General features: G+C 39.3%; 2 protein-coding genes across 2 annotated transcripts; both read right to left on the reverse strand.

Moving 5' to 3' along the window:
* Positions 1–2,997: 2,997 nt before the first annotated feature.
* On the reverse strand, positions 2,998–3,663 carry LOC145636786 (uncharacterized). The gene has a single exon (XM_081688335.1). It carries the CDS (start codon positions 3,661–3,663, stop codon positions 2,998–3,000), a length of 666 nt encoding a protein of 221 aa, XP_081544461.1.
* Positions 3,664–3,782: 119 nt separating this feature from the next.
* Positions 3,783–4,430, reverse strand: LOC145636787 (uncharacterized). The gene has a single exon (XM_081688336.1). It carries the CDS (start codon positions 4,428–4,430, stop codon positions 3,783–3,785), a length of 648 nt encoding a protein of 215 aa, XP_081544462.1.
* Positions 4,431–13,962: the final 9,532 nt, after the last annotated feature.

Raw genomic sequence — 13,962 nt, forward strand, 5'->3', positions numbered from 1 at the left:
AGGGGTGTCCGTTCGGTTTTCGGTTTGGATTTAGTCCAAATCCGATCCAATCCGAAATATAATTCGGTTTTCAATTTTCCAATCCGATCCGATCCGAATTTCTCTCTTGATCCAATCCGATCCAATCCAAATTAAAATTCGGTTATTTGGATCCAATCCAAAAATCCGAATTATAATACATTATTTTTTAGCGCCTAATACAATTATAAAAATAAACCTTTACTATAAATAAAAGTCTTCAAAATCATGATTAAAATAAATAGTTCAACGTCAAGACATTAATTAATTAATACAAAGTCTCTCTAATTTATTTTATGTAGTACTAAGTATTTGAGCTAAACTTCAAAATATATAGAAATCCATATTTATACAAGCTCAACTTTACAATTCGATTTTCGGTTTGGATTGGATCCAATTAGGGTCAATCCGATCCAATCCGAAAATCCGAATTTCCAAAAAATGTCAATCCGATCCGATCCGATTTAAAGTTCGAATCCGATCCGAATTGATAATTCGGTTTGGATTGGATTGGATTTCGGTTTTTATCCGAATTATGGACACCCCTAGGGAAGAGAGTCATTCGGAGGTGTCCTAGAGCTCCCAGCTCCAGTTACGACACACTCGCCTCGTATTGCAGCCGCGCTTCCCCAGTCAATCCCAAAAGAAAAGCTGAAAAGATGGCTGATGACCAATCAAAGAAGAGAAAGCTATCCACTTTGAGGAATCGCCGAGGCGACAATGTCGGAGCAGTCAACACCAGAGTACCTGACATCCAAGCTGAGAAAAAATCGAGAGCAGACAACAACCAGACCAAACGCCCCTCTCCGTCTTCTAAGCCCGCTACTATAGAAGATAAGACAGTGGTTCAAACTGAACCAATTACTAAAAAGATGACTGAGGGGGTGGAGATTGAAGATCTCACTCGAACCTCCGAGTCTCCCCCTCTGCAACCTAATGACACAGTTCCACCAGCCGGCCCAAACATCCCCATTACGACTGGTGGTTCTGATACCAGCATTCTTGGGTTTATTTATCGATCTCAGCAGTGGATCGAGCGCCCAGAAGGGAGATTTCCGGAAGTTTTTCTGAGAGGGTTCTCTGTTCCTCCTGGCCATTCGGGGGATCGATGGCAGCCAAATCTTGATGTGTACCGAAACGAATCTCTCTACACCGGCGACCCAATGCAAGGTGGGAATCTCGGATATCGCCTTTTGTGCAACTTGGCTCCTCCTTTGGATAGGCCTGTGGGCGAAATCGGTCCCCTCGCTGCTGTTCATATGCATAACATGATGAAGGTGCTCAATTTTTCCTTTGGTCCCTTACTTACTTTTTTATATACAACTTTGTTTATACATCAACATATCTTTTATTATAACTTCTTATTTACGTGGGCGAAATTGTGTTGTTTTTTTTTTTTTATCGTCCTTATATTACTGTGTTGTGCTCTTATATTGAGACAACTTTTAAACGCAGGCTGTCATGCCCGGTACCGAGCTGGTTGAGATGTACCGCTATTATCAGGAGTAACATCATCAATCTTCTGCCAACCAAAACGCCTTACAAACTGCCTTAGACAACGCCGACAAGGCTTTAAATTTGCTGAAAGAGGTCAAAAAGAGGGATGACCTGGAGTTGGCATCTCTAAAGGACAAAGCGGTCAAGGTCGAAGGACTTGAGAAAGAGGTTCAACAGCTACAAAGTCAAATTGCCGAGAAGAACCTTACTCTTGAGCGTCTTCCCTCCCTTGAGAAAGACCTCAATGACTCCAAGGCAAAAATTCAAAGTCTTGAAGAGAAGGTTCAGAAGATGGAGGCTGACAAGCCAGGTGTTCGGCAAAGAGCTGTTGGCCGTTACTTGGCTTCCAAAGAATTCTGCACGCGGCTACAAGACCGCTTTGACGGTGGTTGGACAGCCGCTCAGAGGTGCATTGCCCATGCTGCCGGTTGGAAAAAGGAGGATTGGGCTAAGGTTGAAAAAGCCTTTGACAACGAAGCCTTCAAGATTCCTTCCGGCTTTGAACAACAACAATTTGCTGATGATGATCTGTTTAACTTAGAGCCAAGCGTCGACGAAGGCCTCAAAGATCCCAGCATTTTGGATTCCCCGACATCAGATAATAAACAAGCTTGAAGGGGCGGGAAATCATCACCGACATCTTCTTGTGGGTTTTGCGTTGTTGGACCTTATCAGTCTTAGTTTGAAGTGTTTTTCCTGTTTTTACCAAACTGTTTTTTGTATATTAATGCTGCTTTATCGGCATATGCCCTTTTTGTGGTGGTGCCTGTCGATTGTTCTCTTACTATTTCAGACATGTAGTCGCTTTTCCGTTTTAATAACTTATGTTATTTTTATGACTATCAATTTCACTTGTTAGTTAAGTGCAACTCTTGCCTTTCATTACAAACCTTGTACATAAACCATTGCACCAAAAAGTTGTCTAACCAATTTTACACGTTACGATCTTACTAGGCTTAACGTCCTAATTTCACTTTCTGGGCTCAACACCCTAATATCACTTTTTTTATCCGTCTTGTCAATAAGACAAAAGATGTTTATTAAATTAAGCCTTTTTCCCATACTTCTTGCCCCCTAAGTGCATATGCTTGTTATACAACTATATCACTATAAGGCATTTTTCGTTGGTGATTCAGAGTATAATACCGGTCGCTTACTGCACCAATTGTAGTCAGTTAAGCACCCTCTCGGTTATCATTATCAGAGCTACGCCTCTTGTCGGCGTATACTCGTTTTGATTTTACCGGAATTATATTTTGAACCAGCAACCTCGTGAGGTAATGACTACAACTGATCAGGTTGCGTTTTCATTACTCTCACGGAAGCGGTTTTTAGCTGTCCGTCCCACTTAACGATGTTTTGTTAAGTAGAGGATGCCTTTTCAACAGTAGAATTTGTAAGTGACAAAATATATACATATCCACTGTAATCATTGCCGTTATTAACATCAGTTTTTCTAATTACAAAATTTCATTATATTTCTTATACATAATACTTTTTTAGTACTGCAGTATTCCAAACGTTCTTCAATGGCTTTCCATCCATTGTCTCTAAGTAAAATGATCCTTGCATCACCATGTCTCTTATTCGGTATGGTCCTTCCCAATTAGCCATTAACTTTCCTTCTTCATTTCCTTTCCCTGTTGCCGCTGTTCTTCGCAACACCAAATCTCCTTTATTCAATGGCCAGTATGCAACTCTTTTATTATATGCCCTTGACATTCTATCTTTGAAGGCGGCTGATTTGATTGCTGCCTTTTCCCGTATTTCAGGGAGAAAATCCAACTGTTGCCGCAAAAGCAAATCATTCTGGTCTTCGCAGTAATGATGACTTCTGAATGTTGGCAACCCTACTTTTGTCGGTACTACTGCTTCTGTTCCAAACACCAAAGTGAATGGCGATTCTCCTGTTGCTTCTCTCACTGTAGTTCTATTTGCCCACAAAATTTCCGGTATCAAATCAGCCCATAAACCCTTTGCATCTTCTATTTTCTTTTTGATTGCCGCTATAATCTGCTTGTTTGCCGATTCCGCCTGGCCGTTTGATTGTGGGTGACAGACTGCCGCATATGCAAATTTTACCTTATTCATAGACAACAAATCCTTTACTGGTTTACAGTCAAATTGAGATCCATGATCAAAGACCATTGCCATCAGCAATCCAAATCTCGTGAAAATATTTTTCCAGATAAACTTTTTCACCTCTGATGCTGTTATCTTTACTACTGGCTCCGCCTCTATCCATTTTGTAAAATAATCCACCCCTACTATGAGAAACTTCCTTCCACCTGTCGCCAGGGAAATGGCCCTACTATATCCATTCCCCATTGTGCAAAAGGGACTGGATTAAGTACCGGTGTTAAATCGTTGGGCGGCAAATTGATAGCGGGCTCAAATTTCTGACATTTCTCACATTTTTTCTCGTACTTAACAGTGTCTTCATTCATTGTCGGCCAGTAATATCCTCTTCTCATTGCTTCTCGCGACAATGCTCTTGCCCCAAGATGATTTTCGCAGGTGCCTTCGCGTATCTCCTCAATTAATTTTACAGATTCAAGATCCGTTATGCACCTTTGTAATGGCAAAGAAAATCCTCTCTTGTACAGCTGGCCTTGATACATTATGAACCATACGCTATCCCTGCGTAGTTTTCTTGATTCTTCCTTATTTGGGGGTAAAACTCCATATAGTAAGTATGCTAGTTTCTTATCTAACCATTGTATGCCGTTATCGACACAGCACACTTCTGATTTTCCTTCTATGCTTCTTTGTTTTAACACCTCTACCATGACTGTTCTCTCCAAGTCATTAAAACTTGAAGATGCTAACCTTGCCAAAGCATCAGCTTGCGCATTTTGTGCTCTCGGCACTAGTCTGATTTCGAAATACTGCAACTGTGCCGTTAATTGCTTCATTTTTTTCAGTATATTTTACCATTGTCGGCTCCCTTGTTTCATACTCTCCTGTGTACTGGCTGGATACTAGCTAAGAATCGGTGATCAAAATTATTCGCTTTGCTTCAGCTGCCATTGACAACTAGATCCCTGCTATAGCTGCCTCATACTCAGCTTTATTGTTGGTGGCTTTGAACTTGAATTTGATCGCATACTCAAAAGTTTTCTGATCTGGGGCTGTTATCACTATTCCTGCCCCTTAACCAGTTGATGTTGCAGATCCATCTACTGATACCTGCCAAGTTCCCAATTCTTCTTCCTCATCATTGTAGGTGGTTTCCACAATGAAGTCTGATAAGGCCTGCGCTTTTATTGAAACTCTGGGCTTATATTTTATCTCATACTCCGACAACTCCACAGCCCATTTTAGCAGCCGACTTGATGTATCCATCTTGTGCAGAGATTTTTCCAAGACATTTTTTTTCATTACCGGATACCTTCGCTCAGTCGCACTTAAAACATGACTGACAAAATACACCGGCATTTGTATCTTCTTCCTTTCTATCAGTAATACTGCAGCTATCATCTTTGGGGAAGCCGAAATGTATAACTGTAACAACTCCCCCCTTTCTGGCCTAGCCACTGTTGGAAGGGACCTTAAATGGTTTCTTACCACCTCTAGTGCATCCCTTTGTTCCTTTCCCCACTCAAATGCCTTGTTCTGTCTTAAAGTCACAAAGGACGGAAGTGCTTTGTCAGCTGATTTACTGATGAACCGAGTTAACCCTGCCATCCTCCCGGTTAACCTTTGGATATCTCGGATAGTTTTTGGTTGTTTCATCTCAAGAACTGCATTTACCTTATCAGAATTAGCATCTATCCCCCATTCGCTAACCATTAAACCCAAGAACTTTCCTGACTGAACACCAAAGACACATTTCTCCGGGTTCAACTTCATCTATTCCGCAATGTCTCAAAGGTTTCCTTCAAATCGGCTATGTGATCCTTCTTTTCTCTACTTTTAACAATTGTATCATCTACGTACACCTCTACATTTCGGCCCTTTTGTTTCTCAAAAATTTTGTCAACTAACTTTTGATAAGTTGCTCCTGCATTTTTTAACCCAAACGGCATTGCCTTATAACAATATACACCCACATCTGTAATGAAAGCCGTTTTCGGTCTATCTGCCTTATGAAGACTGACTTGATGATAACCTGAGAAAGCATCCAAAAAACTTAGCATTGCATGACCAGAGGTAGAGTCTACCAACCTATCTATCCTTGGCAACAGATAACAATCCTTAGGACAAGCCCTGTTCAAGTCGGTAAAGTCCACACGCATTCGCCATTTTCCCGTTGGTTTTCTCACCATAACAACATTTGCTAACCACTCTGGATATGTGCACGGCTCTATAAACCCCGCCGCTAAAAGCTTGTTAACCTCTGCTTCTATGACCTCTATCTTTTCAGTAGAGAAATTCCGTTTTTTCTGCCTTGCAGGCCTAAATTCTCTGTTGACATTCAACTTATGCTCCATTACTCCAGGGTGGATTCCTGACATTTCACTTGCCGAGAAAGCAAACACATCAGCGTTCTCGCGCAACAAACTTATCAAATGACACCTCATGTCTACATCCATATCTGCCCCTACCTTCACTGTTCGACTGGGATCTCCTGGTTGTAACTCTATCTGTAATGTTTCACCTCCCGACAATGGCCTTGGAGTTGCTTCCGGCCTGGTGTCAAAGTTACTCATGGCCAGATCTCGTACCGTTGGCTCCAACTCTTTCTTAGTATTACTTATCACCACATCCTCCCCAGACGGGTTTTTCAAAGCTGTCACATAACAAGACTTTGCCATCACTTGCCCTCCGTGAACTTTTTCAACAGCTCCTAAATTTGATACGTAAGCTATTGTCAAATGGTATGTCGATACAACTGCTTGTACATCATGTATTATCGGTCTGCCGATAATGGCATTATAAGATGACGGGACATTGACCACCAAAAACTCCGCCATCACATCTCTTGCAGTCGGCCCATCACCCATCCGTACTGGCAAGACTATGCTTCCTTCTGGTCTTACTGTCGACCCATTAAACCCAATAATCGGGTAAGATACTTGCGTCAGATACTACCTCCCAATCATCATTTCATTAAAATCTTTCATGAACAAGACATTTGCAGAACTGCCCCCATCCACTAGGACTCTCTTAACATCAGCTCCATTAATCTTTGTTATGAGTACCAGTGGGTCATCATGTGGAAATACAATGCCCATAGCGTCTTCTTCCGTAAATACGACATCTAGGATTGATGCTGGCCGAGGACGGTTGTCGGTATCAAGGGCATTGATAATGTGACGATGCTTAGACAGATGCTTCTTGGCCCCGCTAACTGTTCCTCCATGAACCAACCCCCCAGTTATCACATCTACCCCCCTTCCTGTTGAGAGGGGAGGCATTCCGCCACTTCCCTATCGGACCACTCCCCCTTGTAACCTTTCAGGCCTTGCCTCCAACTACTGCCTTTCTATCTGCCTAGGAGGTGGTTGAGCTCCTTCTACACTTAACCGATATTGAGTCAAGTGGCCTTTCCTTATCAAATCTTCAATGTTGTCTTTCAACTGTGTGCACTCTTCGGTATAGTGACCCGCGTCTCTATGAAACATACAGTACTTCTTAGCATCTCTTGGTCTTGCCTTCATCGGAATCGGCCTTGTCCAGGCCTCTCTATTCTAATTAACTAAATAAATCGCTGCTCTTGGTGTATTCAAGGGCGTGTATGAACTGTACCGCATTGGCGGTCTTGCAACTCTGAACTCCTGCCGATTTCCCCCTCCCCTTCCTGGGGTCGGAGTTCTCGGCCTCCCACTTCAAGATGCCAACCCTTCATACTGATGCTGACCCTTACCAGTAGCCACATTCTTATTACTCGTTTTCATCAATTCTTCACTCTTGATGTAATCATGGGCCTTGTTAAATGCAGCAGCCAGCGTCGAGAAGTTCTTTCGTGTAAGATAACGCTTGAACTCAGAATCATTCAGGCCGTTCATAAGAGCCATTACTGCTATCTCTTGTTGCAATTTCGGGATTGTGTTTGCCTCGTTATTGAACCGTTTGATATAATCCCTCAAAGACTCATCTGCCCTTTGTTCTACTGCAATCAATTCCCCTGATGTTCTCTGCCGCACACTGTTGCTAACATACAACCCTATAAACATCTCGATCAACTTTTCAAAACTATCTACCATTCCATTTTCCAGATTGTTGAACCAATCGGCTACAGCCCCAATTAATGTAGTCGGAAAGACCTTGCACCAAACAACATCCGAATTTGTGTAAAGCATCATATGCCCCTCGTATGACGTTATGAATCTACCCGGGTCTCCTCTTCCGTCATACCTACATGTCGGCATCTTGATCTTTTCCATCGGTTGATCCAAGATGCTTTGCGCAAATGGTGATGCTCTTAATTGTACCACAGTTTGCGGTACCTGCCCTTTAACCTGGGAACTCCTCTGCTGATGGGTTCTTGTTATAATAGTACGGCTCGACGATTGCCCCTCTATGTGACGCAGTGTGGTATGTGTCCTTACTGGTGTTTCTTCTCGGCGGTGCCTTGGCGAACTCATTGCTTGATTGGACTGTTCACCATGATTAGCTAGCGGCACCCCCCTTCTGCCTGAGCCATTTCTGCCTCTTTTCTTTTTTTGCTTATTGCAGTCATTACTCGCGCTGCTACTTGCAATTCTTCTGGCGTAAATTCTGCCATGGGATCTACTGTCGTTCCCACTTGCCTCTCCGGGGTTAACGACATGTGGAACTAATTTTCCTCTAACGTATGCGTTTCGTCTTCTACCTCAATTTCTGGCTGTGTTATAATCGGTCGGTTTACCGTTTTGCTTATTATCGGTGTTGCATTGTTTTCGGCCATAACTATCGTTACTTTTGTGTGTTAGGTTCTTAGGCGATAGAAGTAATCACTGGTCCCCTCCTTCTAGCGCCAAATTGTTTATGTCTAGATCCGATAACTTGAGAACCCGAACCCGAGATCCTGATACTCCTATCGGCAAGCTGAGAACCTACACAATGAGCAGAAGTTAGCTAATCCCGGGGTGATCCGGGGATAACCACTCCGATGATAAAGTTAGAATGTGTTTAAGAGAAGGTAAGTAAGAGAGAGAAATTAGAGAGAGAGAGAAAGAGAGTAATTAATGTTTACCATTTAATGAAGCTTAATCTACTATTTATAATAAATTTCGTGACATGTGGCTATAAGACATGCAAGGCTTTTCTCGCCAAGTGTCAATGATAAGACTGCCACGTGCCAAGTATTGAAGAGCCCACATGGCCGATATGTCTGTTTTTTAGAGCATATCAGCCCTTATCACATATCATTCTGCCTTTTAGAGCATATTAGTCCTCGTCATATATCATCCCATACAAGAGTACACATTTTTCTGAATTTAATTATATTAATATTCAATATGTGAAACTTCACATAATATGGAGCATTTTAGAAGCTACGTGAAATTCCCACTAAAACAATTAATGTACTCGTGAAAAAAAATACTTTGAAGTAAATAACCAATAATATTTCTTTTTATTCTAAAATAATAATAAGCTACTTTTGATGGGAACATCTAGTAATCTGTCAATTGATTATCCTTTTCAATTCTCAACTCTAATACCAAGTGTAATATACTACTTCTTTGGCTCATTTAAATGTGAAAATACGTCCAACTATTTAACACACCTAAATTTGGAACAAAAAATTTTAAATGCTCACATAATTGTTCACCTATGATATTTTCAAAAATTTTCAACAATTTATTGTTTGTCTTGTCAAACTAGATAAATTAAGTAAATTGACATACTCATAATATGTCGTGATGTCATTTTGTTTAAGCATTTCGAATATTTGTACATAATTCACATTGTTTAAATCAGTAGCTAGCTATAACTTTGAGATGTTGAAGATAATTTTGGCAACTAATTACAATCTTGCGTTGAGTGTATTTACAATTGCAGAAAAAGACTAATTCAAAATTAGGCGGATTTAATGAAATTAATGGAATCAATTGACCTTACTAATTTTTAATGAAAATTTCTTATTACAGATATTTAAAAGTTGAATAAATAAATTATTTAACATTAAAATATTTAATATGAGAAAGATAATCATTATATGTGTTAACTATGTAAAATATAATATGTATATTAATCTAATTGGTCAAATCCCAGGATGACAATCTGGTCAGAAATGGGTTGAAATACCTATTACCAATTGGATTATGTACTTGATGATGTGAGGATGATAGCTATTGAACCTCTGTTCAACTTTGAGCACATTGACTCCGAGAACAAAATTTTTCATGATAACAAGACTTTCGGTGGTCTGACCGGAATTTATTTAGTTGGTCTTCCCCTGATGTTGGATTTTCAAGGCTGTTTTCAAAAATTGTTCTGTGCTTTTGGTCAGTTATTTGTTTTTTCTCTCATTAAATTTAAAAATATTGTAATAAAAAATTAATATTATTTAATTCATTTAACTATGCATATCTTATTAACTAATTTTTATTTCAACCATAATATAATAATGTATTGCACCTATATATATATATATATATATATATATATATATACTACCTCCGGTTCACTTTACTCGCAACTATTTCCTTTTTGGGATGGTCCAAATTACTTGCAACTTTCCCATTTCTTTCCTTTTTTAGTAAACTTTTTAATGTGAAATTACCATTTTACCCTTATTTTTTTAATAAATCAACTTAGTTATATTACTAACCTTATCTGATTAATAAGAAGACTGATTAATTAAATTAATCATTCCCACCAAAATTATACCCCAACCCTTCAAATTCATCAACTCCCCAACTGCCCCAATTGAATGCTCCTCATTCAATTCATCTGATTAATTGGTTGGAGTTCATTTATTCTGGAGAATTCTCCAGAATAAATCCCTCCCACCTAAACCCTAGTTCTTACTTTCTCTCTCTTCTCTCGCCGAATCGATTCCTCTCTCACTCTCTCTCTCTCTGTAATCCTTGTTTGGTTTTCTCTGAATTCCTCTTTCAATGGGTTCCTCTAAAGACAAAAACCCAGATCTAACTTGCCATGAAACCCTTGAAACTAGTGCTACCAGCCGCCGATCTGGTAGCGTCACCTACAAATCTCGCCGTTGAACGGGTGTCCTGAAACCCATTCGCCGCGCTTCAGTCATTGCTAGGAGGCGGATTCGTGGTGCGAAACTCGCTGACTACGACAGCGACGAGGAGCCGCCTAAGCTGGTGTTCTCTGAGGCCGTGGCCCGTGAGCCGCCTAAGCTGGTGAGGGTTCCGTGGTTGCTGCGGTGGTTTCTGCTGGAGGTTCTGGGTCTCTAGTGACTGAGGTGAAGGTTTCATCCACCGGATCGGCTACAGGGGAGTCGAACCCAGTAGATCTGGAGGTTTCTGAGGTGGCTCAGCCACCGGAGTCCCATGAGCGTGACGACGACCCTTCCTCTGGCGCAAAACACATCAAATCTGGTCCTCCAGATGGCATGTCGAGGGAGGAAGTGATTGACGCCTATTTGCAGATCTACTACCCTCAGTTCAACCCCCCTCGTAATTGAATGCGCAGCGTATACTCTATAAACCCTAATTTTTTGTTTTCTGATTCTCTGTGTTTGTGCTGTTGATGTGCAATTTTGGATAATCACTGTGTTTTGATGATTGTTGTTGATGATTGTGTGAGTTGTTAATTACGGATAATCATTGTGATTTGATTGACATGATTAGTTGATGCATGAATGTGGGCGTAATTATCTAGTAATTGTGTTAGCATCTCTGTTTTGGGATGATGGTGGTTGATAGATGGTTTGACTGAAATCTTAACCCTTCTGATGGAAATAATAGACTCTAAAATGAAACAAAAACAGAGTGAAACATGTAACTTTTTGTTAATCAAAATATTTGTACTTGACTAATTACATGACTGCCTAAAAAATAAACAAGTTGTATCCACCAAAAGTACACATAATCTACACATAATCTAACACAAAAAGTTGTTTGAATAGGAAAAGGTTATATGTGGCAGTCAATTATGAGTCCCTTAATAGTTGGCTTCCTAAACTAAGACACAGTCATCAGTCTGCATCTACTTCCATGTTGCCTTCATCATCTCCTGTAATTGTGACTGTGTCTAAAAAATGAACAACTTGACCTATTAGCTCCCTGTCTACTTGAAGTAGTTGAGGTAGTAGTCCTTGGCTGTCCAAGCTTCTCTTCTTCATGTGTGGGGGAGAGAGGTTATTGCCCCCTTGCTTTTCCAGAATCTTAATAAGGCAGGATTGAAGTGTGATCCATGTGTACTTGTTTAGTGTAGGATCAAATTCTTGAAATGCTCTTGCCACTTCCTTGATTAAGTCATCTAGATTCCTTGGAAAAGATTGATATTGTAATGATTGAATGACACTAAACAACCCTTGTAGACACCTTAAAATGTCTCCCCAAAACCAAACCCGATGATGAACAACCTTTCACCGCCATTATTGGTCGGGTTAAGTATTTAATTTTTGGAGTGCTTAAATCCATATTTCCATTTCATAAACCAACCCAATTCCTATCCCATTTCCCCAAACCATAACTTATTTTCCTCTTTTCGTGCCTTTAAACCCAAAATAATTCATTTCATGTCCTTTAAAATCATTCATTTTGTGTCCTTTTTATAAAAACGTTTGATCCAGTTTATTTTGGTCCATAATATGGGTCCAATGATTAAATAGTTGGATGGGTCTTGAAAAGATCTTTCCAACGATATATTATAAGACCAAATCCGAGTTATAACGAATAAGTTATGGCCAAAATATTAAACCGAGCCCAAACCGAACCTAAGCCCACCTTACCTACGACCCAATGATCATGTGGAGGGTCCAAATTATTTAATCCCATTCATAAACCAATTAGGATTAATTGGAAGCTTCTATAAGTTTCTAAAAGATCTTAATTATCCTTTTTGAAAAGATAAGATTAAATAGTTTGAAATTGAATAAAACTCCTTTTTTTGAAAATCCTATTTATATCTGAATTGAAAAACATTCAAAGATAGAAAGATATTATTTTCGTGCCTCATATTTTTTATCCAAATTTTATATGGTTGGATAGCCCTTGAAATTATCTTTCCAATGATATTATAATATCAATTTCGAGCTATAACGGAAAAGATATGAATAAAATGTCAAACTCTATCCAAAACTGACACCGTCTCACTATTCCGGCTATATATTTTGTTCTACAAAATATTTTAATCTGATTCCAATTGGGTTAAAAAGTAGACTTCAATAGATTTCCAACCATATCTTATTCATCTTATTTTGATTTTTGGTTCAAAAGATATGATAAAAACAAAAACCGCAAAAACTGTTGTCTATCGCAAGAGTTTTACCCGATTCGAATTCTTATCTTTTCTTGATTCTTCGACCCTCTTTTTTTCTCTATAAATAGAGGTCATATATCCCCTTTTTTTTTCCAACGATCAACAAGCTTGATCACAAAATAATTCTCTCCCTCTTTATCCTAAACACTAGCCTCCCCATTCTTTCATTATTTCTTCCTTTAAGCACTCCAAGGAGTCCATACAATACCTGAAATTCTATACTTTAACCAAGGCGTGATAGGTATAATTAACTGATGGGTTGGACCAAATCAACTCTAATCTTTATTTAATTTAATTTTCATTTGCTTTATATTTTTATTGAAGTTACTAACAGTTTATTCATGATGTAGCAATTTAAAGGAACGCGTGGAATGTGAGTAATTAATTAATTTAATTACTCTTATTTTATTTTTATATTGCTAGTATCATGATTAGGTTTATTATTATTTGATTTGACTCACATTATTATTGTTAAATTGCTTCTAATATTAATGTTTATTCTATTATATTTATTGATCATCGTTTTGCATGTTTAAAGGGAATATGTAATTGGAAATCATGCCTAATAAGATAATTTGGACGACCGGTTTAGGATCCTTTTTAATCTTGTTGTTTAATCAAGTGATCACAATATTTTAGAATTATATGTTGCATTAATATGAAACCAATTTAGCCTAATAATAGTTTGGAGCAAATTGAATATTTTGTTTGTATGCCTTTGAGATCGCAGGAATCACTTTTCACTATAAGAATCGAGTAGAGGCCAATACGGGCGAATGTGACTCCATGACTCACTTCGTACCATCATCCCCGATCCTCCTTTCGTGGTTCCGAACCATATGGAGTTAGTTATCTCATGGATTATGAATGGGGTGTAACCTTCACGGGTCAATCGTTGTTGCCTTCGTTGTCCCTTTATCGTGGTTGCCTTTTATGATCCGTGAACGGTTTACAAGTTCCTTAAAAACTTGTTGGCGGCTCCCTACTTTCCTTGTCCCTAATCGTGTCCCTTACCGTATATGTCAATTCTCACTTCCTATGAGTGCCAAGCATATTCACACATGCTTTTATGTAGGCGCACTTTGAACGACGCCTACAACCCTAAATCTAAAACATTTG

Source organism: Chenopodium album, chromosome 6, assembly GCF_948465745.1.
Source record: "Chenopodium album chromosome 6, dcCheAlbu1.1, whole genome shotgun sequence".
Lineage (NCBI taxonomy): Eukaryota > Viridiplantae > Streptophyta > Magnoliopsida > Caryophyllales > Amaranthaceae > Chenopodium > Chenopodium album.